This window comes from Varanus komodoensis, unplaced genomic scaffold (assembly GCF_004798865.1).
Source record: "Varanus komodoensis strain SLA01 unplaced genomic scaffold, ASM479886v1 scaffold2, whole genome shotgun sequence".
Taxonomy (NCBI): domain Eukaryota; kingdom Metazoa; phylum Chordata; class Lepidosauria; order Squamata; family Varanidae; genus Varanus; species Varanus komodoensis.
In genome coordinates this window covers 16,595,327-16,621,230 of record NW_025335568.1, presented here as the reverse complement: position 1 = coordinate 16,621,230, position 25,904 = coordinate 16,595,327, and the positions used below count along the sequence as shown (strand labels likewise).

General features: G+C 38.8%; 1 protein-coding gene across 9 annotated transcripts in view; it reads right to left on the bottom strand.

Annotated features, from left to right (window-relative positions):
* Window positions 1-18,263, bottom strand: part of SMARCAD1 (SWI/SNF-related, matrix-associated actin-dependent regulator of chromatin, subfamily a, containing DEAD/H box 1) — a 51,259-nt gene extending 32,996 nt beyond the window's left edge. Inside the window, exons 1-5 of one of the 9 annotated variants that reach the window (XM_044428706.1) lie at window positions 18,245-18,263; window positions 15,724-16,063; window positions 7,154-7,313; window positions 2,698-2,866; window positions 1,718-1,781 (exon numbers count right to left, since the gene is read on the bottom strand). In XM_044428706.1, coding sequence (XP_044284641.1) covers window positions 1,718-1,781; window positions 2,698-2,866; window positions 7,154-7,313; window positions 15,724-15,979 — 649 coding nt within the window. In that variant the 5' untranslated portion in view covers window positions 15,980-16,063; window positions 18,245-18,263. The other 8 variants (XM_044428703.1, XM_044428701.1, XM_044428702.1 and 5 more) reach the window with 8 other exon arrangements.
* Between the last annotated feature and the right edge of the window lie 7,641 nt (window positions 18,264-25,904).

Sequence of the window (25,904 nt, the reverse complement as noted above, 5' to 3'; positions counted from 1 at the left end):
GTTTATAATGGAAAACGTACTTAAGAATGTTGTGACTCAACTAGGTCTTAAGTTATGTCATATTGCCTCCAGATTTTGGATTCAGATCTGTTTTGACTTTTTCTTTATAGATTTGTAGGGACAGATATGAGAAGGGGAAGGAGGACCATTCATACCTGCTGAAGACCACTATAAAGGCTCTTTCTCACTCAAGAGTCACCATCACCAGCCATTCCACCAGGCTGGACTGAGGGAGATGTAGGGAAAACAGACCCATTCCATTAGCCCTACTGAAAAATTTATTTTTCCCCTCCCCATTCCTTTTGCCTTGTATGTCATATATTTTTAGATAGTTAAGCCTGCAAAACAATCAATCTGTTTTTACAGATTGTATGTAAAGTTCCCTAGGAGCCTTTTTGTCAGAGGAGTGGGTTAAAATTTTATAAATAATTAAACCTATCAGTAAGTATTTTATTTATTTTTAAATTCATTTATATCCCATTCTATAGCCAATCAGGATTCACAGGATGGCTTATATAAATAACAACAGTTACAAGACAGCAAAATCCATAACAGCACTTGAATAAAATCACAATATTAAAATATGCAATAAAATCATTCTAATCATTAAAATTCTAAACAAATAAAATGGTTTTGGCCTGGCAATGAAATAGTGTTAGTGTCAAGTATACCTCCCTGAGAAGCAGGTTCCACAGACAGGGCGCTACCACTGAGAAGACCCTTCCCCTAGAAGCCACTCTTCTAGAATCTTTCAAAGAGGGCTCCTGGAGAAGGACCTCCGCAGATGATCTCAAGGTCTATGCAGGTGTATATGGAAAGAGACATTCCTTCAGATATTCAAACCCTAAACTGTTTAGGGCTTTGTATGTCAACATTAAAACCTTAAATCAGGCCTGAACTTTAACCAGCATCCAATGAAGAAAGTGAAAGACTGGCATTATATGATATTGTCTGCCAGTCCAAATTAGCAGCCCGGCTGCTCTATTCTGTACCAACTGAAGTATCCAAACTGTTTTTAAGGGTACAACACATTACAATAGTCCAAATGGGAAGTTGTCAGAGAATGGATTACTGTTGGAAGGCTCTGCCTGATTGTATTTTACTATTTATTATCATGTAGTTACTAGTTATTCAGGGAGTAACTTCTAATCCTATTTGAAGTTCTCTTTCAATGTTTGCAAACTTCCCTTAGACTTGGTCTCTGCTCCTATGTTGAGCTGCTACCTGCGATGTCTGGCTTTGCATTTTCCTTTCATCTCATCCATTACCCACTTGCATTTTAACCACTTCAACCCCCATTCATAATCTTTTTACAGTCAGGAATTGGACCTTGTGCATTGGTAAGTCTCTTGTTGCTCAAGCTGTATTTTCAATAACTTTGGATTTGACTTACATGGAAGTGTGGACTGGATATGAATTTAGCTGGCTAGACAGACATGCATTCAAATTGTGTTGAGGCCATATATTCTTAATATCTTGCCTCCATTTCTTTTCCGGTCCCTTTTTGTCTCTCTTATGTCTTCTTTTAAAGCAGTAGTTCAATTAGGATAGGGAACTGTCCTGTCATTCTTTGTAAAGGAAGGCATAAAGAACAAAGGTCTTGCAATTTCCAATATTTACTTGCACACACACATGGTTTAGCTAAGGACTTCTTTAGAAGGAAAGCTACTTCAACACTTGTTGAATAAGAAATCATTAAAAGAAAATGATTGTATACCTTCTTCAACCAGCTTCAGGCCAGCAGCTATAGCTTCATCCATTGTATCAGTTGACTCTATCAGCTAGAAAAATAAAACAAATATTTTTTTTCCTATTTTATGTTAGAGGCATTTTAAATATACTTTGAAGCATTTACTGTGCAATCCTATGCATATTAGCCTAGAAGAAACTCACACGGTATTCAAACACTGCAACAAGAAAAGTTTGAATCCAACAACTTATATACAGTATGAAAATTTAATGGTTTTTCATATTGTGTCATATACAGTATCTTAGTTTTGCTAGTTATCAAGAAAGGAAAAGAGCAGTGAGTAGCATTGTGGCCCTATATGAAACTGCTGGACATTCTATTTAACCACTTCTGACTTCTACGACAGGCAGTGCCCATATTCTGTTAAGCGTATCTTTACAGTTACAAAAGGTTAAAAAGTTGTTTCAGAAAGGAAGATGTTCAAGAAGCTGAAAAAACTTCTGTGCTTACCCTACGTTTTTCAGTTGACAAGAAGAATGACAATATTTCATTTTCTGTGCTGTTCTGAATGTCAAGTTTTCCATTTCAGTGGATGTTTATTTAAACCATTATCATATAATGTTTTAATCATTTTTGTCAGACACCTGGTGGTGGAGTTTGTGGGACAGTAAACTAGATAACTAGGTTAACAACCTGTTATACGAATTCAGGAGAGTGGATGATCTACAGTGTTCTAATGTGTTAAAATAGATGTAGAATTTGAAAGATGGATTTCCCAGTTTATGGCTCAGTTTTAGCCAATATGATATATTCAAGTTCTGGTGTATTTGTATAGGAAGTTTTCTTCAAACTATATCCTACCATTACTCAAGCAGATTAAATAAAGCAAAGTTCATTTCATTACTAGATTTTTGTGGATGAAAAATATCTTCCAAATATGCAAGAGAACTATATGTGGATCCTCACTGCAAAATTGGTGATAACCCAAAATTATAATATTACTGTACTTGTAATAACTCTTGGTCACTTTTTTGTGGAAAGAGTTCTTTTAGTGTTTGGAGTTTGCAGTAGTTCAGATCCTCATCTTCCTCGTCTTCCTCCTCCTTTGTAGCATCTGAAGGTTGGGCTGGTCCATTTCTTTGTAATGGTTCCTCTTCACTATCAGAAGGTTCCGAACTGACAGGTGTGAACATAAAAATATGAAGGCTATTTTAGTTGTAAAACAGAGTTTTCAAAAACATATGAACATATAGAAATATGACTTATAGGAACTAATTGTCCTCTCAACCATCAAGTTCTCAGGAGATGTAGCACTCAGACTCCAGCCATCCCATCCAGCCAATCTTAGTAGAAATAGAAGTTGTTTAGATGTTATGTTTCTTTTTAATGGATTTCTTCCCACTGCTATTAAAATCTTTTACTGTTCTATATCTATATCTATCTATCTATCTATCTATCTATCTATCTACCTATCTATATCTATATAATTTCTATGTGTAGGTGAAAGCTGATTTCTTGAAATTATTCCTTTATGGTATCAAAGCAGCATTCAAGGAAAGCACTGCCAGACATGTCCCATGGAAAATCATCTCCTACCCATCGTGAGAGGGAACTGTAAAAACAAAAGTGACATTTAAAATGGAACATTTCTTTTTATATCTGAGAATTCCTTGTGGTTCCTCAATTACAACAGCAGTGCATAGGGATAAAGAAAACAAAAATCTTTGACTTTAATTTTTAATAAGCCCTGAATTGCATCTAAATGATCCTCCAAATGATGTCAAAACACAGAAATAAGTAGCTGTATCTTACGGTGTGATGGACCGTTGCTTTAAAATTTGTAAAATTCAACCCCATAGCTTTTCATGCTGCAACTATTCATGAGAGGAAACTAGAGTTTCTTGCTGCTGCCCCCATATATGACTCACTCAATTTTTAAAAGATGATTTTGAACACTTGATTGTCTTCTTTGGCTTTGAACTTAAATGCATATGCTACCTTTGTTTTAAGGTGTGGACTTGGATTGTTTTTATCTGGCTTGCTCTTAAATTTGTTTTAAAGTGTATTACAATTTTGTACATTTGCAATATTGATATTAAAGTTTATGTTTTATATTGTAACCTGCCTTGGGAAGACTTGCCTTTAAAGGCAGTTAGTAAATAAAAACTTTACAGGTGAACAACAAAGAACATATGAATTACATTAGTTGTACAGCTGATAGCTGGATAACACCTTAGCCATCTTTCAAGACTGCTAGTCCTGAATATGAAACATACAATAGGAAATACAACTAATTCACAAAGCCATAATATGGCTTAAAACAAATTTAACAACGAGCAAGATAACATGTGCATATATAAAAATGATCATGTCTTACAGTGTAGACTGAGAACACTCTACAGATCAATGAAGTGGCTGCTTCTGTGCATTGACGACTTTCCCATCAGCTACCTTGAGTCCCTCTGCCTCTCCTTTTGTACGTTTTTCTGTAGTGAAGAGTCTGGGCTATGTTAAAAACTGCTAAGGATCAGGAAACTGCCATACAACCCCCACATATCCCTACTGCAGTTGTAACACTGTCTTCTTTTTAAAAATCATTTTCGTTAAAAGGGCCTTTTTGGGAGCTAATTCTGGCAGAAAATTGGGAAAAATATGACACTCAAGATCTTTGAGTCATATGACAACACTGGTCATTCATAAAGGTTTTAGAAAAGAAAATGGAATGGGATTATATTCGCGAATATTTACAAATGTTGCTAGCTTATCTGTAAATTCTCACTAACATGGCATCTCAGGACATTATGTGCACATGTGCATATGTGTAAGTATCCATTTTTATATTTACAAAAATCTGCTCAGCTGCAACCTGAAAGTTGATGTATACATATAAAACCTGGAATAAAGAAAAAATCCCTGAATATCCTTGGATGGTACAGACTGAAACATTCTCTCTTTTAGGAATAGGAACCTCCTTTCCAACATTAGCAAATGTAAGATACAATCCTAAGCATTTTTAGACAGAAAAAGTTTGTACAATTAGAATTCCACAGGTGATATGGCTGGCTGGACAAATCTGGGAAGCATAGGATTTTTTTTCTGTTCAAGTATGCACAGAATGGCACCTTTACATACGTAAGCAAAATGGTCTTTGTTGTATTGCAACATCTGAATACAGCAAAACACAGGAACTTTTTTTTAAGAGAAAGTGTTAAATTCTTGTCAGTTTGCCTTGGGAAAAAGGATTAAATATTTGCATTAATTGCAAACTTAAGTAGGCGTTTCTAAAGCCCATTCATTTCTCTGAAAAGTTAATTTGCAAAAGTTAATAATCAGAAGTTCCTGATTATCTTTGAAATCATCTATAAAACTGAATACTTGAGGGCATGTTCAAGTACATATCTAATTACCAAGTTGTCATTTATAACTTTTTTCTGGCAGATGTTATGTAATTAAAGAGCATAAGGTAGTGGCACATTCAAAAGAAAGCAAATATGATAAATTTATAACATAAACAAGTATTCTTTTGAGAATTTATTTTATGGTTTTGGAAAGTATTTTTATGAAGTGGATAAAAAACAGTTTTAAAATGCAGACTGCAGAAAATGAACACCTATAGGACAATTTTGAAATGGACAATTGTTTCAGTATCAAATTTATCTATCTATTTTCAATATGGTGGAGTTTATGAAAGATGTAACACATAGCAATACTACTGTGGTTAAGAACATTATTTTATGATCCCATAAAATGGTCACACATTCTTGCCAATAAACTGGAATATACACTATTGAGTTTAAGTGTTTGGCTAAGAAAATGGGAAAGTTAATGAAACTAAAGGGCTGCATTCATTTATATGCTACTTCTTCATATAATGTCTACAGTTTGGAAAAAACAAATTAGGCCCTTCTATTCTGACATAAATGTTAAGCATGAAACTTTATAAACTTTCATTTTTACTTTTTTCTAGCTGCTCTGGTCAAAGAGAATTTGCAGAGGTGGGACTGAGTTGTGCATGTAACAGCTGTGTTGCAGGAACTCCATCTTCCTTCCAAGTCAGAGACCACTGTATCTCACTCCCCCACCTGCTTCTGATCTGTTGTTCAGATCCTTGGCAGACAGCAGTGGAGATTACTCACTGTGCTTGCCAATCTCTGTAAGGAGTGCATTCCTCTTAAAGGTAATCTCTGCTTCTGATGCAGAAGTTCCTGAATTCCAAGAGGTTGGTTGTAGGGTTTATTCTCTATTTTCTCTTTTCCTAGGGATAAGTGAGGGGTGTATTTGAATACATAGCACAAGCTTCCTACCACCAACAACCTCTGATCCACTGGCTGCAGGGACAAAGACAGGCAGAAATATCCACAAGAAAATAGTTTTAAAAGGAGGGGCTATAGCACCTACTTTGCCAGCATGGTATAAAGTTCGTGTTCCAGAAGTTTGTTAAAAGGTTCTCAGGTAGCAGAACTGTGAAAGACTCATGCCTGAAGCCCTGACAAGCTGGACTAATTAGGACAGGCAATCGTTAAGTAAGAAACAGAGGGCAATTTCTTATATAAGAAGCCATAAAATAGGAATTTAAATAAAATTTCCCATTGAGACACATTTTGGCACAAATCTGACAGTATAAATTTTCTTTTAAAGTATTATCTACACTGTTTCATTCTTACAACCAGGAATTGTGTATATTTGTTGCACTGCACACAGCACTTGCTTTTTAACCTATAGACAGAGTGTTTTCAATGTATTCTTATCCAGTTCTTCCTTACAAACAGATAGACACTTGTGAAATCAGATTCAGTACATAAGGAGGAGAGCAATGGGTAACACTGTCTTCCCGTCTTTCAGTACTGATCTTTTGTGCTTCACTCTGCCTTGCATGGTCCCCACAAACACAAGACAGCCAATTCAGTATAATGCTTCATTATCTGGCAATGTACCATTCCCAACAGAGTTATTTCAAGCACAAAAAATAGCTCTTACCATTGTGGCAGCCTGAGAGGCATAGTGACTACACAGCGATAAAGTTGAGGAGGTAAGGATAAAACTAAATATTATAGAGTATTTCAAGGAATGTTTTCTTGGTGTGTGTCAGAGAAGATGCATAGAAAAGATATGAAAATGTAGGTTGAAACTTCCCAGGAATTGGTGTCTCTATAGCCACCTAGTGGCAATATGACTGACCAGATCTGACCAGATCTCATACTTTTCTCAGTGACTCTCATTAGGTTACCATTTAAAAGCTTTACAGTGCAGTCCTACACATGCTTACTCAAAACTTAGTCTCACAGAGTTCATAGAGGTGGTATAAGATTACAACTCTATTGATTTTTGTATGCTATATATTCAAAATTGGTAAGGAAACTTCCAGAAACATGGACTGAAAGTTCACAAATGTAACTAGGGAATTCTGATTGCCTGTCCAACTCAAAAGAAGCAGGCATTACAAAAGGAGTTATAAAAGCTTACATGATGATTACATCCTTCCTGGAAACAGCATGGGTATACTCTGGTGGTACTTCATCTTCATCACTTTCTGATGATAATTCAATAATATCTTTCCGATACTTAAAATAAGATAACTGTGTTGTCCTCTTTGCTTCAGGGGTTTCTGGAACACTGGAGTCATCTTTGAAAGCATTTTGAATGAAGAATAAATATATTACACATAAACATAAATGTCCTAATTTTATGTGAAATTATTGTCTTTGTCTGCTTATCAATTTAACAAACATTATTTATGTATGATTACATAAAGTTGTAGTTATAAGTTCACATGACTTAATGATTATTGCTGTTTCTTTGTGAAACTTCCCACATTTAGTTTTATAGGCAAGTTTTGTATAAGGTCTCTTGTTAACTTTTCTTTCTGTTTCAGTTTTATTTATAAAAAAATGAAAAAATGGGAAAAATAAACACAAATGTCCTACTATAACTGACATTTCACCAGAATTTGTCATGCATAACAGTAAGCCAACTGGAAATGTACATTCATGGTTGCTTTTGAATAGTTTTATAAAACATTCTGTAATTTCAGGTAAGTATTCTATGTAGACTGCTTGAGAATGCCTATGTTAAAAAGAGGCATTACAATGAGATGAATTATATACAAAAATCTGGTCCTAATGACGACATCCTGAAATCTTCAAATTCCTATTAAAAATAGCTGCTGAACCCAATGGTTGCACAAGATAAATTGAACGAGTTTTACTGAAATGATGGCCTTGTAGGCTCACAAACTGGACTGCCTGTACAGCACTCTTTCGGCATCAAAGGGCTGGGCTACTGTGTCCTGCCTCACTCCTGTGGGGCAGAGGGGAAAGTGAAGAGAGAAATATAATGGTTTCCCCACTGTGTGGAGCCTAAACAAAAACAAATAGCAATCTATGGATCTTTTCAGGACTAGAAATATTCTGACCCTGGAGGCATGCAAGGCAAAATAGGAAAGACAGCAATGCACATGAGAACAGCAGCTGCAGAATGGGACTGTTGCCTGACAAAAGTTTATGGGAAATAAATTTAAAATCTGAAAGTGCTCAAGTGATACTTAATGGAAACGTCAATAAATCTTGAGCATTTATAACCTCAAGCAACTTACTGACACTGAAAACTACTGCAGAAAGTGAACTTTGAAGTTGGGAGGTATGACATGCCCCCTTGAGTTTTAGTCATAGTTTATTGCCAAATGGTAGCAAGGGCATATAGTTGGAGAGATTTACTGAGGTAAGGAGAAATGCAAATCAAGAAAGAACTTGCAACTTGGGCTTTGAATTAGAGAAATGCAGTAGATAAATAAATATCAGTTCTGTTTAAACTATTTTAAATTCTGTATATTGAAATTTTATGCTGTATTTTATTATTTTATCTGTGTGTTGCTGTGAACTAAGGAGCTGCTGCTACTGGATGGCGCAAAAGGAAAGTTGTCATCTTCCTCAATAGAAAAACGAGGCTGCATAGTTTAATTATCCAGTCATGGGGCTGCATGCCCTCCTGCCCCCATTATTCAATGGTGCACCTGAGCATCATCAAAGTCGTATTAAACTCAGCTTTGGAACACCTGCATTGGAGTATTTGAACCAGGCAGAAAAAGGTGGAAAACAGAGCTTCCTATGACAGCACAAGGGGTGGGTGTCCATGACCACATATCTGTTCCAATTCCTAACACATATTCATTGATTGCATGCATCAGTTCATAGTAATGAAACAAACTTTCCTCTGATATTATCCACACAGCTTCACAGACCAACTAGAAATTCTGATCTCTACCATCCAATAACCTTTAAATTCTTTAAGACTGAGCCAAATGACTTTTAAAGGGCAGCTATTTATGCAAACTTAACTGGCTAGTAATACAATATAGGTAACCCAGCTAGATTTTTCAGGTTTGAATGTCTGCCACAAGAAAAAATGTAGTTTTAAATTGGACTTTTATCTGCAGAAAAATCATGCTTCATACCATGGGTCCTCAAACTACGGCCTGCAGGCTGGATCTGGCCCGCCATGCCCATTTATCCAGCCTGCTTCAGAGGTTTTGGACTCACTGTGCCCGCGCCCACCGCCACAGCCTCGCTACGCATGCATGCCCCTGCCTCGCCTTGCCGCACGCATGCATGCGCTATCCCCCCTGCCCCCTCATGCCACCGGCACCGCCTTGCCAGTCCACACCCACCGCCAACACCTTTCAACTGGCCCCCTGTTGAAAAAGTTTGAGGACCCTGCTTCACACAATAGATTAAAATAATTATTCCAGGCAAATTTCCTAAATATATACACTTGCAATTAAGGCTGTTCAGAAGGAATATGCAGAAGGCAGAAAATAAGGATGTGAAGCATGTACATGGTGAACTGTGGAATACAATTGCTGTGCTATGTATGAGCCATGGTGGACTTTGAAAGTCTTATATAAAATTTTGGGCTGTATCTAATTTAAAAAAATGATTGGGAGAGCCATCAGTAGGCAGCTGGGAAGAGAAGTACCAGCTGTCTATTCACATTCATCAATTGAAAGTGGTAGGACAAATAAGAACCAGTATGCTGTGTACCATGACATGGCATGAATTACAAAATCAAGCACATTTTATTTATTTATTTATTTTTCAATTTATATCCTGCCTTTTTCCTACAAAGGGCTCAAGGCAGCTTACATCTCCTCCTCCATCTTATTCCCACAACAACAACCCTGTGAGGTAGGTTGGGCTGAGAGTCTGTGACTGGCCCAAAGTCACCCAGTTGGCTCCATGGCTGAGCGGGAACTAGAACCCAGATTGTCTAAGTCCCAGTCCCATGCTCTTAACCACTACACCACACTGGTTAAGAAGTATATGCGAAGTAATAGCTGGGGAAGGTCTAATATCAGTACCACCAGACAAAAGGACTTGTTTGATACACTACTTTAGGTTATTCCTAACAGCCTTTTACCAAAATATATGCACATAATGATTGGGTCCACATGATCAGGAATGGAACAGAAGCATTGGTGGCTTCTTTTAGTCATCTGTCAACATGACTTACACTGTTTCATTTCCATAATTAGATACACTGTACACAGGTTGCCATCCTGACTGAACCTGGACAGGGTAGGGCACAGAGGTGGTTTCCTCATTCTGTGGGGTGGTTTGGAAGCCACGCCTACAGCCAACCTTAGATGATATGACAATCTGCACTTAGTGCAGTTACAGAAATGGAACAATGCACAACTGGAACATGCAAAGGAAAGATACAAATGTGGCTTTTCCTCTCCCCTTCATAAAACACTGACACTGTTTTTAAACACTGGAACAAAGGAACAAGTACCTCACTAGACATTGGGGGGGGGGGATCTAACAAAGCACTTAAAAGTCAGCTTTTTAGCAAAAGCAAATAATACTGACTTGTATCAAACCACTGGTCTAATTTCATATTTGAGATCATTAGAAAATCTAGGATGAATACCATCTGAACTCAGTGATACATGAACTTTCAATTTGTCAATAAAGTCAAGAGCCATCTTTTGTCACTACTATTTGCCTCAGTTCCTCAAACTCCTTTTCTGAAAACATCAGCTCAGGTGCAGATAATCTGTTCTATATCTCCTACAGTGAAGACAGATGAAATGAAGTTCACTCCTCCTCCTTCAGTATTCCTTTAATTCCATTATCATTCACTAGTCCAACTGCTTTCCTATCTAGCTGTACACTTCTGAAATAAACAAGTTTTTATTATTGGCCTTGATGTTAGTGAAAATGTCCCCAAAATACGTTTTAAAAATTCTCTTATGGTGTGCTTGCATCTCCCTTGTGCAAGTTACTGCTCCATTTTGTTTTCCCCACTCAGACAAGGCTTCCATTACCCAAAGGAAGCCTTCTTTTCTCTAATTGCTTCCTTGACACTGCTTGTTAACAATGCTGGTAACCTCTTCAACTTGGCATTACCTTTCCTAGCTAAGCATCTATTATAGTGGGTTTGTGTCATTGCCAAACATTTTGAAGGGATCCCTTTTAACCTGCTTTTAATGTCTTAGAAAGTTTCTTCTTCTGAAATCAAATATGAGTATTTTGAAGATGAATGGTAATTTTCCATTTAAATATATTTTAAATCTGAAAGCACTGTGGTCACTATTTCCAATTCCATGCTAGGTTCAAGGCTTACCTCTTCTGAGTTTAGTTCCATGATCAACAGGACTATTCAGGGTGTCAAGATACTTATTGTGAATGGAGCATGTATCTTTCCAGTTAATGTGGGAATAATGGAAACCACCCATTGTTACAACACTTTCTCTTGCTGTAATGAGGTAATGGGAAAACCCTCCAACTGTCAGAAGCCACCAACTTTCTAGGACAGACCATCCTAATCTGTGCCTCAGTCCCACATGGCTCCAAGTCCCAGTAAGCGTAATCAGTTGGCTGCTGTGATCATGCAAAGCTGGTCTTGGTTAACATCCGAACTTGGTCTCTTAGCTTGTCACTCACAAACAGCTAAGAATCAATTAACCAAGAACAAATCCAGCTTCACAATTCTGGCTTGCAGGGAGTAATAAATCAGAAGTACAAATTCAGATCTATCACTAAACATTTGTTGGTGAGCTCTTGATCCTGCTAGTGTAGGAATGGACAATCTGTGGCCCTCCAGAGTTTTGAACTTCAACTCAAGCCAGCACAGCCAATGGAAAATGATGGGCGACGTAAGCCAAAATTTCTGTAGGGCCACAAGTTCTTGGCCTGAGATAAGTGCAAGCAATCTTGTGGGAACAATCATACTGCATGCATTAACACACAGCTTGTGAACAATATTCTGAAGCAGTGATGTTCTTTTTTTCCAATCCATAAAAAATACAGCAAGTCTAAGCTTGAAATAACTATTATAAGAAAACACATGATGTGAGCACCTAGGACCACATGTTTTCCATGTATACGCTCCAACTCCTGGACCAAATGATGACCAATGATGGTTTCCATTATTCCCAATATTTTAAACAATCATAGTTTACATGTCTGAAGTGATTGCCAGGTGAATAAACCATGAAGAACATGCCAGAAGACACCACTTCCTGCTACCACTTCCAGGTCTTGGGTTGATCAAGGCTTGAGCTGAGAAAGATAAGTGTGTTTGGGATGTTCAGAACTGTTTCAGAACTGATGCAATCTACTTCTGCTGACACTGAGAAAATACACGGCCATATCTGTGGTCAAAGTCCAGTGATGTGCTTTGACCACAATGTGCTTCAATGTGCTTCATGTAAGCTATTTGTTGAAATCATGTTGCTGTGAAATATGGCAATTGTGTCCATTTTTTGTAGATGTTGATTTTTACTAGGCACATGAGCAGACTCATGATCCTTTATCAATCTACTGAAATAATCTTTGGAGGCTTTCCTCCAGGCAGTCTTAGTTTCCCTGTCAATTGTGGATGGTGACCATTTTCTGTAATAGCATGCCTTTTGAGGAATGCCATGCCTGGGAAGACCTACTTAGATGAAAACACTGTTATCTTTTCACCACAATTTTTATTTTCCTATGTTTAACACATTAATGATTTTTTTCAAAACACATACATTTTATTTGTATTGAATCCTGTTTTTGTAAATTATCTTAAGAAGCTCTGAAGGAGATACAAACGTATTTTAAATAAGAACTAAGAAACAAGCAAGCAGTGAAAGTCAATTAGACCCAACACACCATTCTTGTAAGTGCCATTTATTTGCTTTGTGGCATATTATTGAGACACTGATTTTTTTCCACAGTTGTATTGTTCTGCTGAAAAAGGAAAGTTCTCAGCAAAGTATCAATTTTTATGGTTTTCTTGATTTATAACTGACCCCCAAACCAGACGGATGCGAGCCCTATGCAGATGTTCACTTGCTCATGTGTAGAGCAGAAATGTGGCAGGTGATATGCGCAAGTGCCTAAGGCCCACCCCAGCATACCTCTAAAACCTTTTCATGTATTTCCTGAACGCTGCAAATGTGACCACTACATTATTTTAATTTAGAAAGTATTATTTAAACTGGGCTAGTTCATATGATGTGACAAGAAACTGTGGGTTATTTAGCGATTATCACTGAACAATACAGTGACTCAGAGCTAAATTCATATGTCAAATAGAATGTGTAGTAGTAAAAGCAACAATGGATACCAGCACAGGATAACTTGAATATATCAGTAAGTTCTCTGGCTTGTTTCTCTGCATCATGACTCATTGTAGCAATGTGTTCTTATGATTTTTAAAAACAGCTGTATTTTACATATATAGTTACTAGGTTTGTTTCACTAGCATTTACTTGCATGTTCTTAATCAGTCTAGACTTCCTGAACATCAGTGACAACACAAGCTTTGAAATCAGAGTATATGAACGACTAATCCACCCGTAGGAGTAGCATACATGTAAAAGAGTGATTAAAACAATGATCTTGAAAAAAGTATGAGAATTCAGTATTTAAGCATACAGAGCCATAAAAGTTATTGCAAAACAAAGCTGCCACATTGCTGTTAACACTGCACTGCCATATAAACTGGGGCTGAACACCAAATCAGAACAACAAGAACTACATGAAACACTCTTTTACAGACAAGAACTATATACAGACAAGAATATGCTAATATGGAAAGGGTTCCTCTCAGTGGAAGTATCACAAGTTTGCGATACAAATTATCAATGATCTGAGCATAAAACAGAAAGTCTGCAGGGGCAAACACACACAAAACTATACACAAATCCAGGTCAGAAAATGACATACATGAGTTAATTCTCATGTTACGTGAGGCTGAACTGCAAATCTCTGCAATCATGAAAGCCAATATACCATGAAGAAGAATCCAATTGTGTTCATTTACATAGGCAGGCTATGAAAAACTGGATCAAATGAAATAGCATTTGTTCAGTAGAGTCCCACCGAAGAAAGTAAAATGTCAGATACCCGAACTGTTTTTCCATGGGTCAGTCGCAAATTCACCCTACCTATAACCCAATATGCAGTATCTTTCTCTCCCAACGCACCTCTCTCCAATTTCTAGACCAGTCTTTCCAAATTTCATGCCATCTTTTCATGCCAGCTTCCATTATTCCCATTAGAAGAGGAAGATCAAATAAGATCTTATGGATTGACACCATAAAAGAAGTCACAACCTTGGGTTTACAAGAGCTGAGCAGGACTGTCAGATAGGACATTTTGGAGGACATACATTTATACAGTTGCCATAACTTGGAGATGACTCACAGCATATAAGAACAAATTATACATATTCAAAGGAGAGGGCCTCTTTTGCCAGTCTAACTCTGGGATTCTTGACTGGTGCTGCTGGGAATAGAAAAGCCTGTTATTTTTGGCACACTTTCTAGGATAGGGTGGCACCAACTCTTTAGATGAGGACTGGGAAGGCTGGGAAATACGGAGTGTGGGAATTGAGATGGCAGAGGAGGGTGAGGTTAACTCAAGACTGCAATCTCCAGGTGCTCAGGCAGACCATGGGAACTGATAGAACTTGGAAGTGAAGGAAGGGTACAAGGGAGAAGAGGAAGATGAACCCATATGCAGTCCAGTCCCTGACCTCATGATGGAGCATCTGGTTAGAAAAGCTACCCTATTAGAGGGCCAGTGGAGATCTAGGAGGCTAGCCCTTCTTTGGAAAGGCCTACCTAGAAGGATGGAGCCCAGGATTACTAAAGGAGAGTTTTCAGAAGCAGTTTCTAGTTTTGAGTTCAACAAGTCACTTTGTTCATGCACAGAAACCAGTCTTTCAGTAGCTACTTTGTTAGCTGCAAACGTGGAACAAACCAGCTATTTTGCAAAGACAATGCCTGTTATTTGTAACAAATAAGGGGAAATCCAGCTCCTGACAGGTGCTGATGCTAAATACTTATTGGCACCAGAATATCTTCCTTCCTTAGTAAACCTGGCATAATAGATGAAAATCTGTTCAGTTTTATGCTTTTCTTCTTTTTAAAACTATATATTCTGTTTAATTGCCAAGCTATATTCTGTTGTGTTAATTGGCTTTTTACAACAATCTATTTTTATTGTTTGTATGAGTAGCTTTATTCACATTTTTCTGCACTGTCCTGGGATCCTCTGCACGAAGGGCATGGCTCACTGAGGAATGTCAAATGTCTTCTGTTTAAACAAGCAAAGGACAGTATTCCTTTGTATTTTAAATAGTTCAACAAGTACATACCCTGAAGAAGGATTTTGGAAAACACTGATAATCACATCTGAATAATTAAATATAAAGGACATAATATTAAAAGGCCTGCTGGATCAAACTATCTACTGAAGCATCCCGGTTTGCACAATGGCCAATCGGATGTCTATGCAAAAATTAAAAGTTGTTGTTCACCAGCAACTGGTATTCAGTGTTCCCGCTGCAGAAAACCACAGAAGTTGTTTCACTAGACTTCTTCCATATCATTTAACTTATGATTATACTTCAACAAGATGTCGCTAACTTGTTAAAAAAATTAAGAACATAGTTTAGACCTCAGATGAGCTTAACTTCTGTGTAACACTGTGATAATAAAACACTGCAAGATTTTCTAATAATTTATGAATTAAATAAACAAAACTTACCAGTTTTCTCTGACACATCAGATACTGGTGTGACTGGCCTGATACTATGTTCAGTAATATTGTCATCTTTCTCACAAATAGGAATAGCATGATTTTCAGAAGCAGAAGGAAGTGCAACATCTCTATCTACAGCATCCAGAGCAACAGAAGTAGCAGCTTCCTCCTGATGTGCAGGTAGGCCAAGCGACTGAGCATTCTCTTCCTCAACTTTTCTCTTCTTTTCAAAGCGAAACCGGTCCAAATTAAACAGACTCATTGTATTAGCCTTTCACTTCTACCACAGTTCACAGAGTTGAACTTTACAGTCCGTGAGAATGACAATGGCACCATATAAGTTTATCTGGAAAGCAAGCAGCAGGGTATAGGTGAAAGACAGTGTCAGACCTATAGAATATGATGGAAGGCCCTGAGTTCTACAGAACTGATCCTATTATTGCTTTATCTAGCATGTGACACTGCTGACCATAAAAAAGCAATGACCTGTGCAATCATCTGGCTCCTTTTCACAGTCCTGCATCCTTCCCTATGAAGTCTCGCATAGTTTCACTTTGTCCCATTCCTATCTGAAATGTGCACAAATCACTTGGCAAGACTATACAGGGGTCTGGAGTCAACTTGAAATAAGCTCCTCATATACAGATCTACATCTTTCATCAACCAAAGTTATGCAGTCTATTAACTCAGTATCAGGTTCTGGTATTGAACACATATGAGTAAACCATCTCAAGCTACAATTACATACAACTAAAGTGACTCAAGTACAGGGACACCCACAATACCTTATGAAAGTGTGTGTGGTGGGAGACACATAAGTCTGTGGTTTTCAGTGTACAGTGTTGCGATAGCTTCAAGGTCAACATGTCATAAATTTTGTAGTGCTAAAATTATTTCATACATTTAGCATTATCCTTGGTTATCATATATTGTAAGAATGATGCATACATCCCTTCTTCTGTCTGTACTGTGTATTATATCAAGCTATTCTACAGAAGGATGCCCCACCTGGATGCTTCAACCCATGCAAAATGGAACTTGATCATTAATTCCAATTCTATCAGGTCTACTCAGAAGTAAGTCCCACTGCATGCAATGGAATGCATTCCCAGATAAATTAGTATAGGATTGCAGCCTATGACTGCATTTCACTGGTATTCTGGCATTTCCATTACTGGTCTCTATATAATTAAATTCATGATAAATAATTCAGAACCATTGATCATCCTGAATCCTACATATCACAGCAACTATTTTCAGCATTAAGCTCTATCAAAAGATTACAGTCATCACTTTCTTGACAGAACCAAGTCTGTGCATACCCAGGTAATGCTGAATTAGTGTAAAGTAATTCTTCTGGGCCAGCCTCAGAACTATGGGACTTCATTTTCCTATACACTTAACAAATTATAGTTTGCCTGCCTTTCAAATGTGGCACTCCATGGAGTAGTTTTCAAATGCTATTTTCTCATGCTATTTAGATCAAGGTTTTAGTGTGTCACAAACTAAAGGAAGGAACTTGATCTAGCAACTCAGCATGAAGTTAAGCTGGACCCCTATATCCGGGCAGGTCCCTTCAGGTCCCTGTCCCTTCCCCCACCCACTACCTTGAAGTTATCTTAACAACCTGCTCACCCCTTAGTCAATCAGACGCCTATGACAAGCACAGAGGATACCAGAGCTACAGAATACGGGCAGAGAGGAGTATACCTTACATTTCCCTTTATTAAACACACTCCCCCCGCGCAGCCCTTCATTCTCCTTCCATAATCCATCTGGCTTTAATCCCGACCATGCCTTGAGAGCTTACTTTCAAACACTCCTCTCTCTGTACTGAAAATCCCCCCTCAACTCTCCCCGCCCCTCCCTTTTCATAATCACCACACAATAGTTGTGGCCTTTCCCTGCCACCATCTTCTCTCACGGCCTTGCGCGCACATCCTCCCCATCCCCTCACTTTCCTTGGAAGCCGCCAGTGCGGCCGCCTGCCTCCTCCTGCTCTGGACCCCCGTCCGCCTCCTCCTCCTCCTCCTCCTCTCCCCCCACCCACGCCTTAAGCTCCCCGACGCAAGATCCTCCTCGGAACTTCTCCCGCACGAGCATCCCAGGCGCCCGCCCGCCCGCCCGCCGGGCCACCCTTCCCGCGGCTTGCACCGCACTGTGCGTGCGAGAGCCAGAGAGAAGCGAACAAAGGGGAGACGCGGCAGGGAGAAACCGGCGCAGCCAGCAGCCTCCACCCCCGCGCCCACCCCTCCCCCACGGCTTCCTTACCCCGCCCCCACTGCGAAGAGGCGCGAGCTTTCGGAGCGCCGGCGCCGGCACGCGGCGGCACAGCGAGGGGGCGCCGAGAAGAGCCGCGGGGAGGGGGCCGTGGCGGCCGCGGCGGCCACAGCAGCGGCGGCGGCGAAGACGGCGAGCAGGCTATGCGAGAGGCGGCCCCTCAAAGCATCGAAGGATGCAAACACCTCTGAGGGTTATGGAGGAAAAAAAAGGGAGAGGGAGGAAAAAGAGGGCGCTTGCTGATGACCTCACGAAGCTTGGCTTTTTCCCAGCATCCTTTTCTAGCTTCTGCTCTCGGCCGAGGACAATGTTCTCTGGGCGGGCGGGCGCGCGCGCGCACAAAGCGGGAGCGCGCCTGCCAGCCTGCCTGCTTGTATTGACGAGCGGTTGGCAAACGCCGGTCGCGGGAAACGTCTACGGAGCTCTCGCGGTGCGCATGCGTGAGGGTGACGGGACGGCTTGGCTCGCGGGAGCCGGCTTGAAGGTTCGAGGGGTGGCTGCGGCGGCGCCCTGCGCAGGTCTCGGAGAAACCCGGGGCATCCTGCGGGGTGGACGCGCCTTACATGCACGGCGAGCCTGCAGTGTCATGAATTACTGCTGTGCAGGGACGGGACAAGATCGTTCAGTGGCCCTGCTGGGCTTAAAATAAATTGTGCCATCGCAGGAACACCCAGTTTTGCCACAATCATTTGCACAGAAAAGATAATCTAGACGAGCACTTATTAAATAAACATTTAGTACAAATGTTTGCTCTGTTTTGTTTTGTTTTTGCATTGAAAGCATTTGACAGAGGTACTCATCTAAAATATAACAAGTTTTGTAACCCTGTTTTAGCATTTCATATTTTAATAAATCTGGAAGGTCCCCAGAAATGGAACTGGCGGCAGCCTCTCTTGATCTCAAAAGTGGACGTACAGAGCAAAGACTGGGGAAAAATGAATGGCACATGTCCAAGGGGTGGTGGGGAGAGAATAATTCTGTAATGCTAAGCAGTTCTCTGGACTTCATATGCGACAGAAGAACGGAAAGTATACCTGTATTTTCTAAATGGGGAAAAAAGGAATTAAAGTGCAATCCTATGCCTGTGTAGACAGAAAAAATTTGTCATACAGCTCCCAGCAGCCTTGCTGGCAGTTGCTCCACCTTTTTATGTCTAAGCATGTAGAGAATTGTAATGTGTTGCCTATGTAAATAAAAATTAAAAACAACAGTAAGATGTATAAATTCATCTTCAGATACTAGAAAAAAGCAGGGAAGTACCAATTTCCTGGCAGGAATGGGATAGGGTAAAAAGATGTACTTTCAGGTTGTCACACCACAGTAATAGAAGGATTAACCGACCTGTACTTGCGGAAATTCATTTCTGCGTTCAATTTTCCTGTCCTCTATTGCAACTGGAAGGCCCACAGTTTCATAATCTGACTTCAAGACAAATGGCAGTTTAATACTGCTGCATAAGGGGAATGCAGCTTTTCTTGTTTAGAGTGGTGGATCAGCTTGGTTTGTACCCATGACAGAGGTCACCTGTCTGTGTTGGAGTCCAGGCTGAAATAAGCATTGTCCAGGCCAGAACTGCAAAATACGGCCTCAAACAATTTCTGGCAGTCCAGCAGACCCTCTCGCACCTGTTGCCACCTCTGAAAATATTGTGGTAGCACTCCCTGAGTTTTCCTGTGTTAGCATTAGCTATAGCATCTGTTCCATACCTCAGATCTCTAATGAGAGGTCAATGATAAGGGATTCTTTGCTAGGGCTAGCTATGAAAAGCCTGGAGCTTCTCTTCCCAGCAAGGGAATTTCATCCTTTATCTCTGAACTTGCAATAGAGATAATGGATTCCTTTCTTAACACAAACCACAGTAAATTCTCCACCCTGCTAATTTTGTGTTCATGAACACACATCTTCATTTATGTGTTTCTGATGTGTGTGTCAGTAAGTGCACATGGTCTTGGGTCTGTACCAGTGTGGATTCATCTGTAACTCTCTAGTGTTGCCAGCTGTGGTCCTAAATGGCCAAATGGTTTGTGAACTCCTAATCCAGGCCCCTGCAGCTTTCCCTGACATGGTGCCTTCCTGGACTGCAACTCCTAGGAGTCCTGATTGGCTGAGGCTTCTAGTCTAAAACATTGCCAGGCTAGGAAAGATTGGTTCAAAGTAAAGCAGAGCTTTACCTTGGATTCCAAAGTATTGGTACCTGAATGGAACTTGTACTAGGTAAACGAGGTGGAGCTTGGCGCCCTTGTGCAGCAACAGAACTAATAGCCATCATCATCCTCATCCTGATCATCCTGGGCTGACCCTCTGTTTGTGTTCAGATGAACAAGCCATGTATCAGAGGAAACTTTATAGCTGGCACTGCCAAATTTCCACACTGTTCTGCCACCAGACAAAGGACATAACCCACAGAATTCTATAATGCTTGTTGAACAGTCTGTACATTCTGCAGAAGATAGAAGAGATTCTGAAGAAAGACAACAGGGTATTGGAAGGAACACAGTGATGGGGTGAATGATAAAGAAATCCAGGAAGAGAGAATTAATGTGAAGATTACATATTAAGAAAACAGGACAGAATACAAACAAGGCAAAGCATGTTATATGCTGAAAAGAAGTAGTAGAAGTTTGGATAATACTGCAATAGATGGATTATAATTTTTACATTGTTTTGAATTTGAAAAGACTGTACACAGTGTTGTTATGGTTACAAGAATTATAGTTTCAGAAGGCTTGTAAATAGGCTAAAAATGGTTGAGAGATCAGGTGCAGCAGCCAAGAACTTTCTGTGGGAAACCAAAAAGTCAACGTTTTTGTTAGTGATTTTGTTTGGTACCGGCATAACAATTCAATGAGCAAAAATAAAATAGTATCTTAAGAGAAAAATGTAAGGAAGGAAATTTGTTGCACATTAAAGAGCTGCAATATTAGGAAGAAATGCATAGACTGTTCAGCATATCTTTTTGGAAGATCGGCAAATCTACATTTTCCCCAGTTCAGGCAACAAATGGCTGAAGTTAGTGCACTAAATGACTATTTCAGCAGCAATTCCTGAAATAAGTGTTGTTATAGTAAACCAGAATTAAGCAGCTGTGATACACCCAATGCAGTAGTGACTAATCACAGCTCCATTGTTTTCAATGGGTCTTTTCTAAGTATTGTAAGCCAATATCCAGTCAGTCCCTTATAAGCGTTATCGTGTTCTCAGTACATATAAGGGTGGATTGCTGTTCCTGTTTCTCAGATGATGGTCTTCGCAGTTTGCCTAAACCCATGTAATATATCTGAGGCAACAGTAAAATTTGAATTCAGCTGTAGAACTGAGAGTAGTTCTCAGAATAGTTCTCAGAGATACAGTGCGGTGTAGTGGTTAAGACTGTAGGACTGGAGTCAAGTGAGCTGGGTTCTAGTCCTCACTCAACTGGGTGACTTCTGGCCAATCAAAGATTCTCAGCTCAACATACCCCAGAGAGCTGTTGTTGGGAGGATAAGATTGAGAGCAGGAGAAGGAGAATGATGTGAGCTGCTTTGAGTTTGTTGTAAGGAAAAAAGCAGGCTATAAATCAAATAAAGAATAAAACAAATAAATAATTCTTGAGCTCTGAAACTGATAGTTTATGATTGCAGTAGGCCCATATATCTACTAAAAAAGCTCTTAAGGCGGCTTATAAATTCCTAAAAACATCTGAATAGAAGTGTTAGGGATAACGAGGACATTAAAGGCACTAGAATTAGCGATGAAAGTTATAAATTGCAAGCATTCACAGATGATTTGGTCTTCATAATGGAGGAACCCTTTGTAACAATGTCTAAACTTTCACAATGGATTGAAGAATATGGTGAGGTTACGGGAATTAAAATAAATAGAGAAAAAATGAAACTGTTAGTTAAAAACTTTACACAAGACCAAAAAAGAAAGACTCCAGGAACAAGTAGATTTGCAGATTGTTAAAAAGGTTAAACACTTGGAAATCTATCTTACAGCCAAATGTACTACTTTGAAAGAAGATAATTGTGATAAATTATTAAAGGGTATTAAAGCTGATTTAGAAAAATGGGCCAATTTACAATTATCTTTGATGGGAAGACTAGCACTTTTTAAAATGAATATATTACCTAAATTTTTGTTTTTGTTCCAAATAATTCCCATAAAAATTGATTAAAAATTCTTTGATGACCTAAACTTTCAAATTTTGAGATTCATCTGGAGAAAAAAGAAACCAAGGATTAAATTAAAAATGCTTCAGGAAGCTAAAAAGAATGGAGGTTTTTGTCTTCCTGATTGAATGTTGTATTATCAAGCATCTGTTTTAATTTGGCTAAAAGAATGGATTACTTTGCGAAATAAGAGAATTTTGTATCTTGAAGGTCATGACTTGCAGATGGGTTGGCATGCTTATATGTGGTACGAGAAAGCTAAGTCATTAATGTCAGTGTGGGAAAAAGTAAAGTTAAAAGTGTATAATAAACTACCAAGATGGCTTTCACCTATGGAAGCTTTTGTATATCCAAATGTATTGAAGGGATCATAAGATATGATGATATTTTGGATAAGGACGGTGGCCTGAAACTAGATCAAGAAATACAAGAACAGGGACTTAATATCTCCTGGTGGTATAAGGTGCAGATGCAATTGAGATATGCTAAAGATTGTAAAGCATGGGGGTTTTACAAAGACTTAACAGCGTTTGATCAGGTGATGCTTAAAACAGATGAGAAAATGATTAAAAGATTATATGATTTTTTACTTGACAGAAAAATGGAAAGGGAACAGGTTAAGGAAACTATGATAACATGGGCACAAAACTTTGGATATAATGTTGAACTAGAAAAGTGGCAAAAACTATGGGAAAGAAATATTAAGGTAACATTAGCAACTTCGTATAAAGAAAATTTATATAAAATGTTCTATAGATGGTATTTGTCGCCAAGTCGATTAGCTAAGATGTTTCTAAATATATCAAATAGATGTTGGAACTGTAAACATAAAGTGGGCACTTTTCATCATATGTGGTGGACTTGTGATAATACGAAAAAGTATTGGATTAAAATACATAAATGGATGGAGAAACTACTACAAAAACCCTTTGCTTTTAAACCTGAAGTTTTCTTGTTAGGCATCATACCGGAAGACATTAACAGACAGGAAATGTATTTGATGTTACACTTAATCACAGCAGCGAGGATTGCATTTGCTCAGTGTTGGAAAAGTGAGGAGCTACCCACCGATGAATTGATTTTAAGAAAGATTTTGGACTGCACAGAAATGGATAGACTGACTTTATCATTGAAGGAGAAAGAAAACACTGACTTCTATCAAACTTGGGATTTTTTCTATAATTGGCTGGAGAAACGGGACTTGGCGTAAATTTAGAGATGTTTTCAAGTTATTATAAATTGATTTAAATTTGACTATAGAACATTAAAAAATATGTAGTAGGGGGTTGACCCAGTAAATCCGATGTATGTGATGTTTGATGTTCTTAATAGTAGTTTAAAATTTTAATAAAACTTTTTTTAAAAAAATAAAAATAAATAAATTCCTAAAAACATCACAAATACTGGAAAGAACTTAAAGATAAAAGTAGTTGCTGAAGAGACCTTACGCAGTATGGAATCAACCTGATCTGGTCATATCTACATTGAATTCAATAGGCCTTTTAACAGTGGACTTAGAGCCTTGCCTTAGTCCAATTGTTTTCATTGATCCAACCCTTTTAAAAGTCTGAGAAAAAGGAATGGAGTTTGCCTAATGTCTAAGCAGAATGATGATGGTACCAGCCACTATAAAAAAAGAAAGTGCTTGTTCAAACAGCTATGAATTTAAGCCATGCAATTTTCTGCCAAAAAAGTAACGATGACTGTCAATTTGGATGGCATTAAAGGTTTTAAAAAAGTAATAGTTGGGCAAGTGTGTTTGGGAGAAAATGATTTTTTAGATGGCACTCCTGAACCTTTAAATGCTGTGTAGAAGAGGGAATTGTAGTAGGTGTCACTTTTCTCATCTATGCTATATATTGGTGTGACAAATTTCTCCTGTAAAAATTCCCTCCTAAGGAAGCAAACCCTCTGCCTTTGGTCGCCCTGCCTGGATAACACTTAAGAAGATCCATGCTGAGCAAGATCAAGGAACGGACCTAGCATTTTGTTCATACAGTAACAGCCCAGCTGCCTGTGGGGAATGCAGAAGTAGGCCATGAATGTAATCCCACCTCTTTTGGAGCTGCTGGTATACAGAGGCATATTGCCTATAATATCAGAGACAGTTCATGGGTATCGTGACAACTGTCCTAGAAGAGCTCTAACTCCCACAGCCTTCGCTAAAGCCATCCAAATTACTGGCAATCACTACATCGTGGGTTAGTGAGTTTAAATGTGTGAGGAAGTACTTTCTTTGCTCAGTCCTGAATCTCCCACCATTCAGCTTCCTGTGGAAACCCCTTCAGGTTCTGGTATGATGAGAGAGGGAGACAATTCTCCCTATCACTTTCTCCACACCATGCATCATTTTGTACACCTCTGTTATTTGACATAAATTGACTTCCAAAAACCACTGAAATATATTTTCAGATAAATGTAATAGGGTCTCTTTGACACATCATTATAAAAAGCTAATGAGAGTGCCTTGAAGATGCATGGGCTACACTCTCCATTACACTATATTCAATGTATTTCCAGCAGCCCAAAATGGAACTTGGAGATACAAGGTGTTTTGTGGAGATCAGTTAGTGATCTAAACTGAACTACATATAACTGACTGATCTCTACAAAGTACTTTGTATCCCTGTGTGCCATTTTACAGTGTTGGCAAAATGCTGTAGACTGTGCAGATTCTCAAGAAAGATTGTGTTGATTGTGGCAGGTTGCAAAACTGATTTTCTTCCGATTATTGGTTCTTTGGCTATGCATTTTTGTTCTACAGATACCCCTCATATTGTGACACCTCTCTGTTTTCTTGACTATTTATTTCTGAAACCAGTTAATATGGGAGAATAGACTGCAGTGCAGGGTCTTGTATGGAATCTCAAAGCACACGTCGAGGCCTGCTTCCAGCTCTTGCATAGAATTGGTGGGAGGTATTTGTAGTATTATAAATTGTGAGCAACAAGACAGGCTGTCAACAGCAGATGGGATTGTACTTGACTGCCAATCTTTGAAAAATCACGAAGTTGTTCAAACTAGCTCACACATCTGTAGGTGGTGAAGTGGTGAGCAATTCCATGTGTAGAACATGAGGTTGCTGGGCAACGACAGCATACCTTAATCATAGCTTAAGGTACTCCTGTACCTTTTTTTTTTTAAGTTAACACTTGGTGAATACAGACGTCCCAAGTTAATGTCCTGATGCCAACCCCTTTCTTTTGTTTCAAGAGTACCATTCTAAAGCTTTCTTCTGAAAATGTATAAGGTGAGAACTTTCTGACAAATCATTCCAATGCCACTTAAGATGCTGAATTTGAGGGATGGGGTCTTTTCAGTGGTAGCACTTTACCACTGGAATCAGTTTCCCTCAGTGGTTCATTAGGTCCACGCACTCCAACTTTTTGCAAGTCTTCTGCAGACCAGCATGTTTTCTGGTATTTTGGTAATCCTGGATTTGCATGCATAACCTGTTTGTATACTGTCTCATTGTATATTTATTATTGACTTTAAATTTGTATATTTTATATTGGTTTTGTATACTGGTTCAACATTCACAACAGCCTAAAAATCTTTTTTAAAAATTAAAAGGAATAAATAAAATATTGCATGTTTGTAAAAACATTTCTGGAAGAAATCCTTTATATGTGTGTATATATGTTTAAAAAACTGTAGTGTGCTAGTGAAAGGATTCCAGTGCATCTGCCAAATACTGAGAAATCTAAGTACTCTTGTGTGTGCTTCTTGAGAGTCAGCCCCATAAGCGCTTGTATT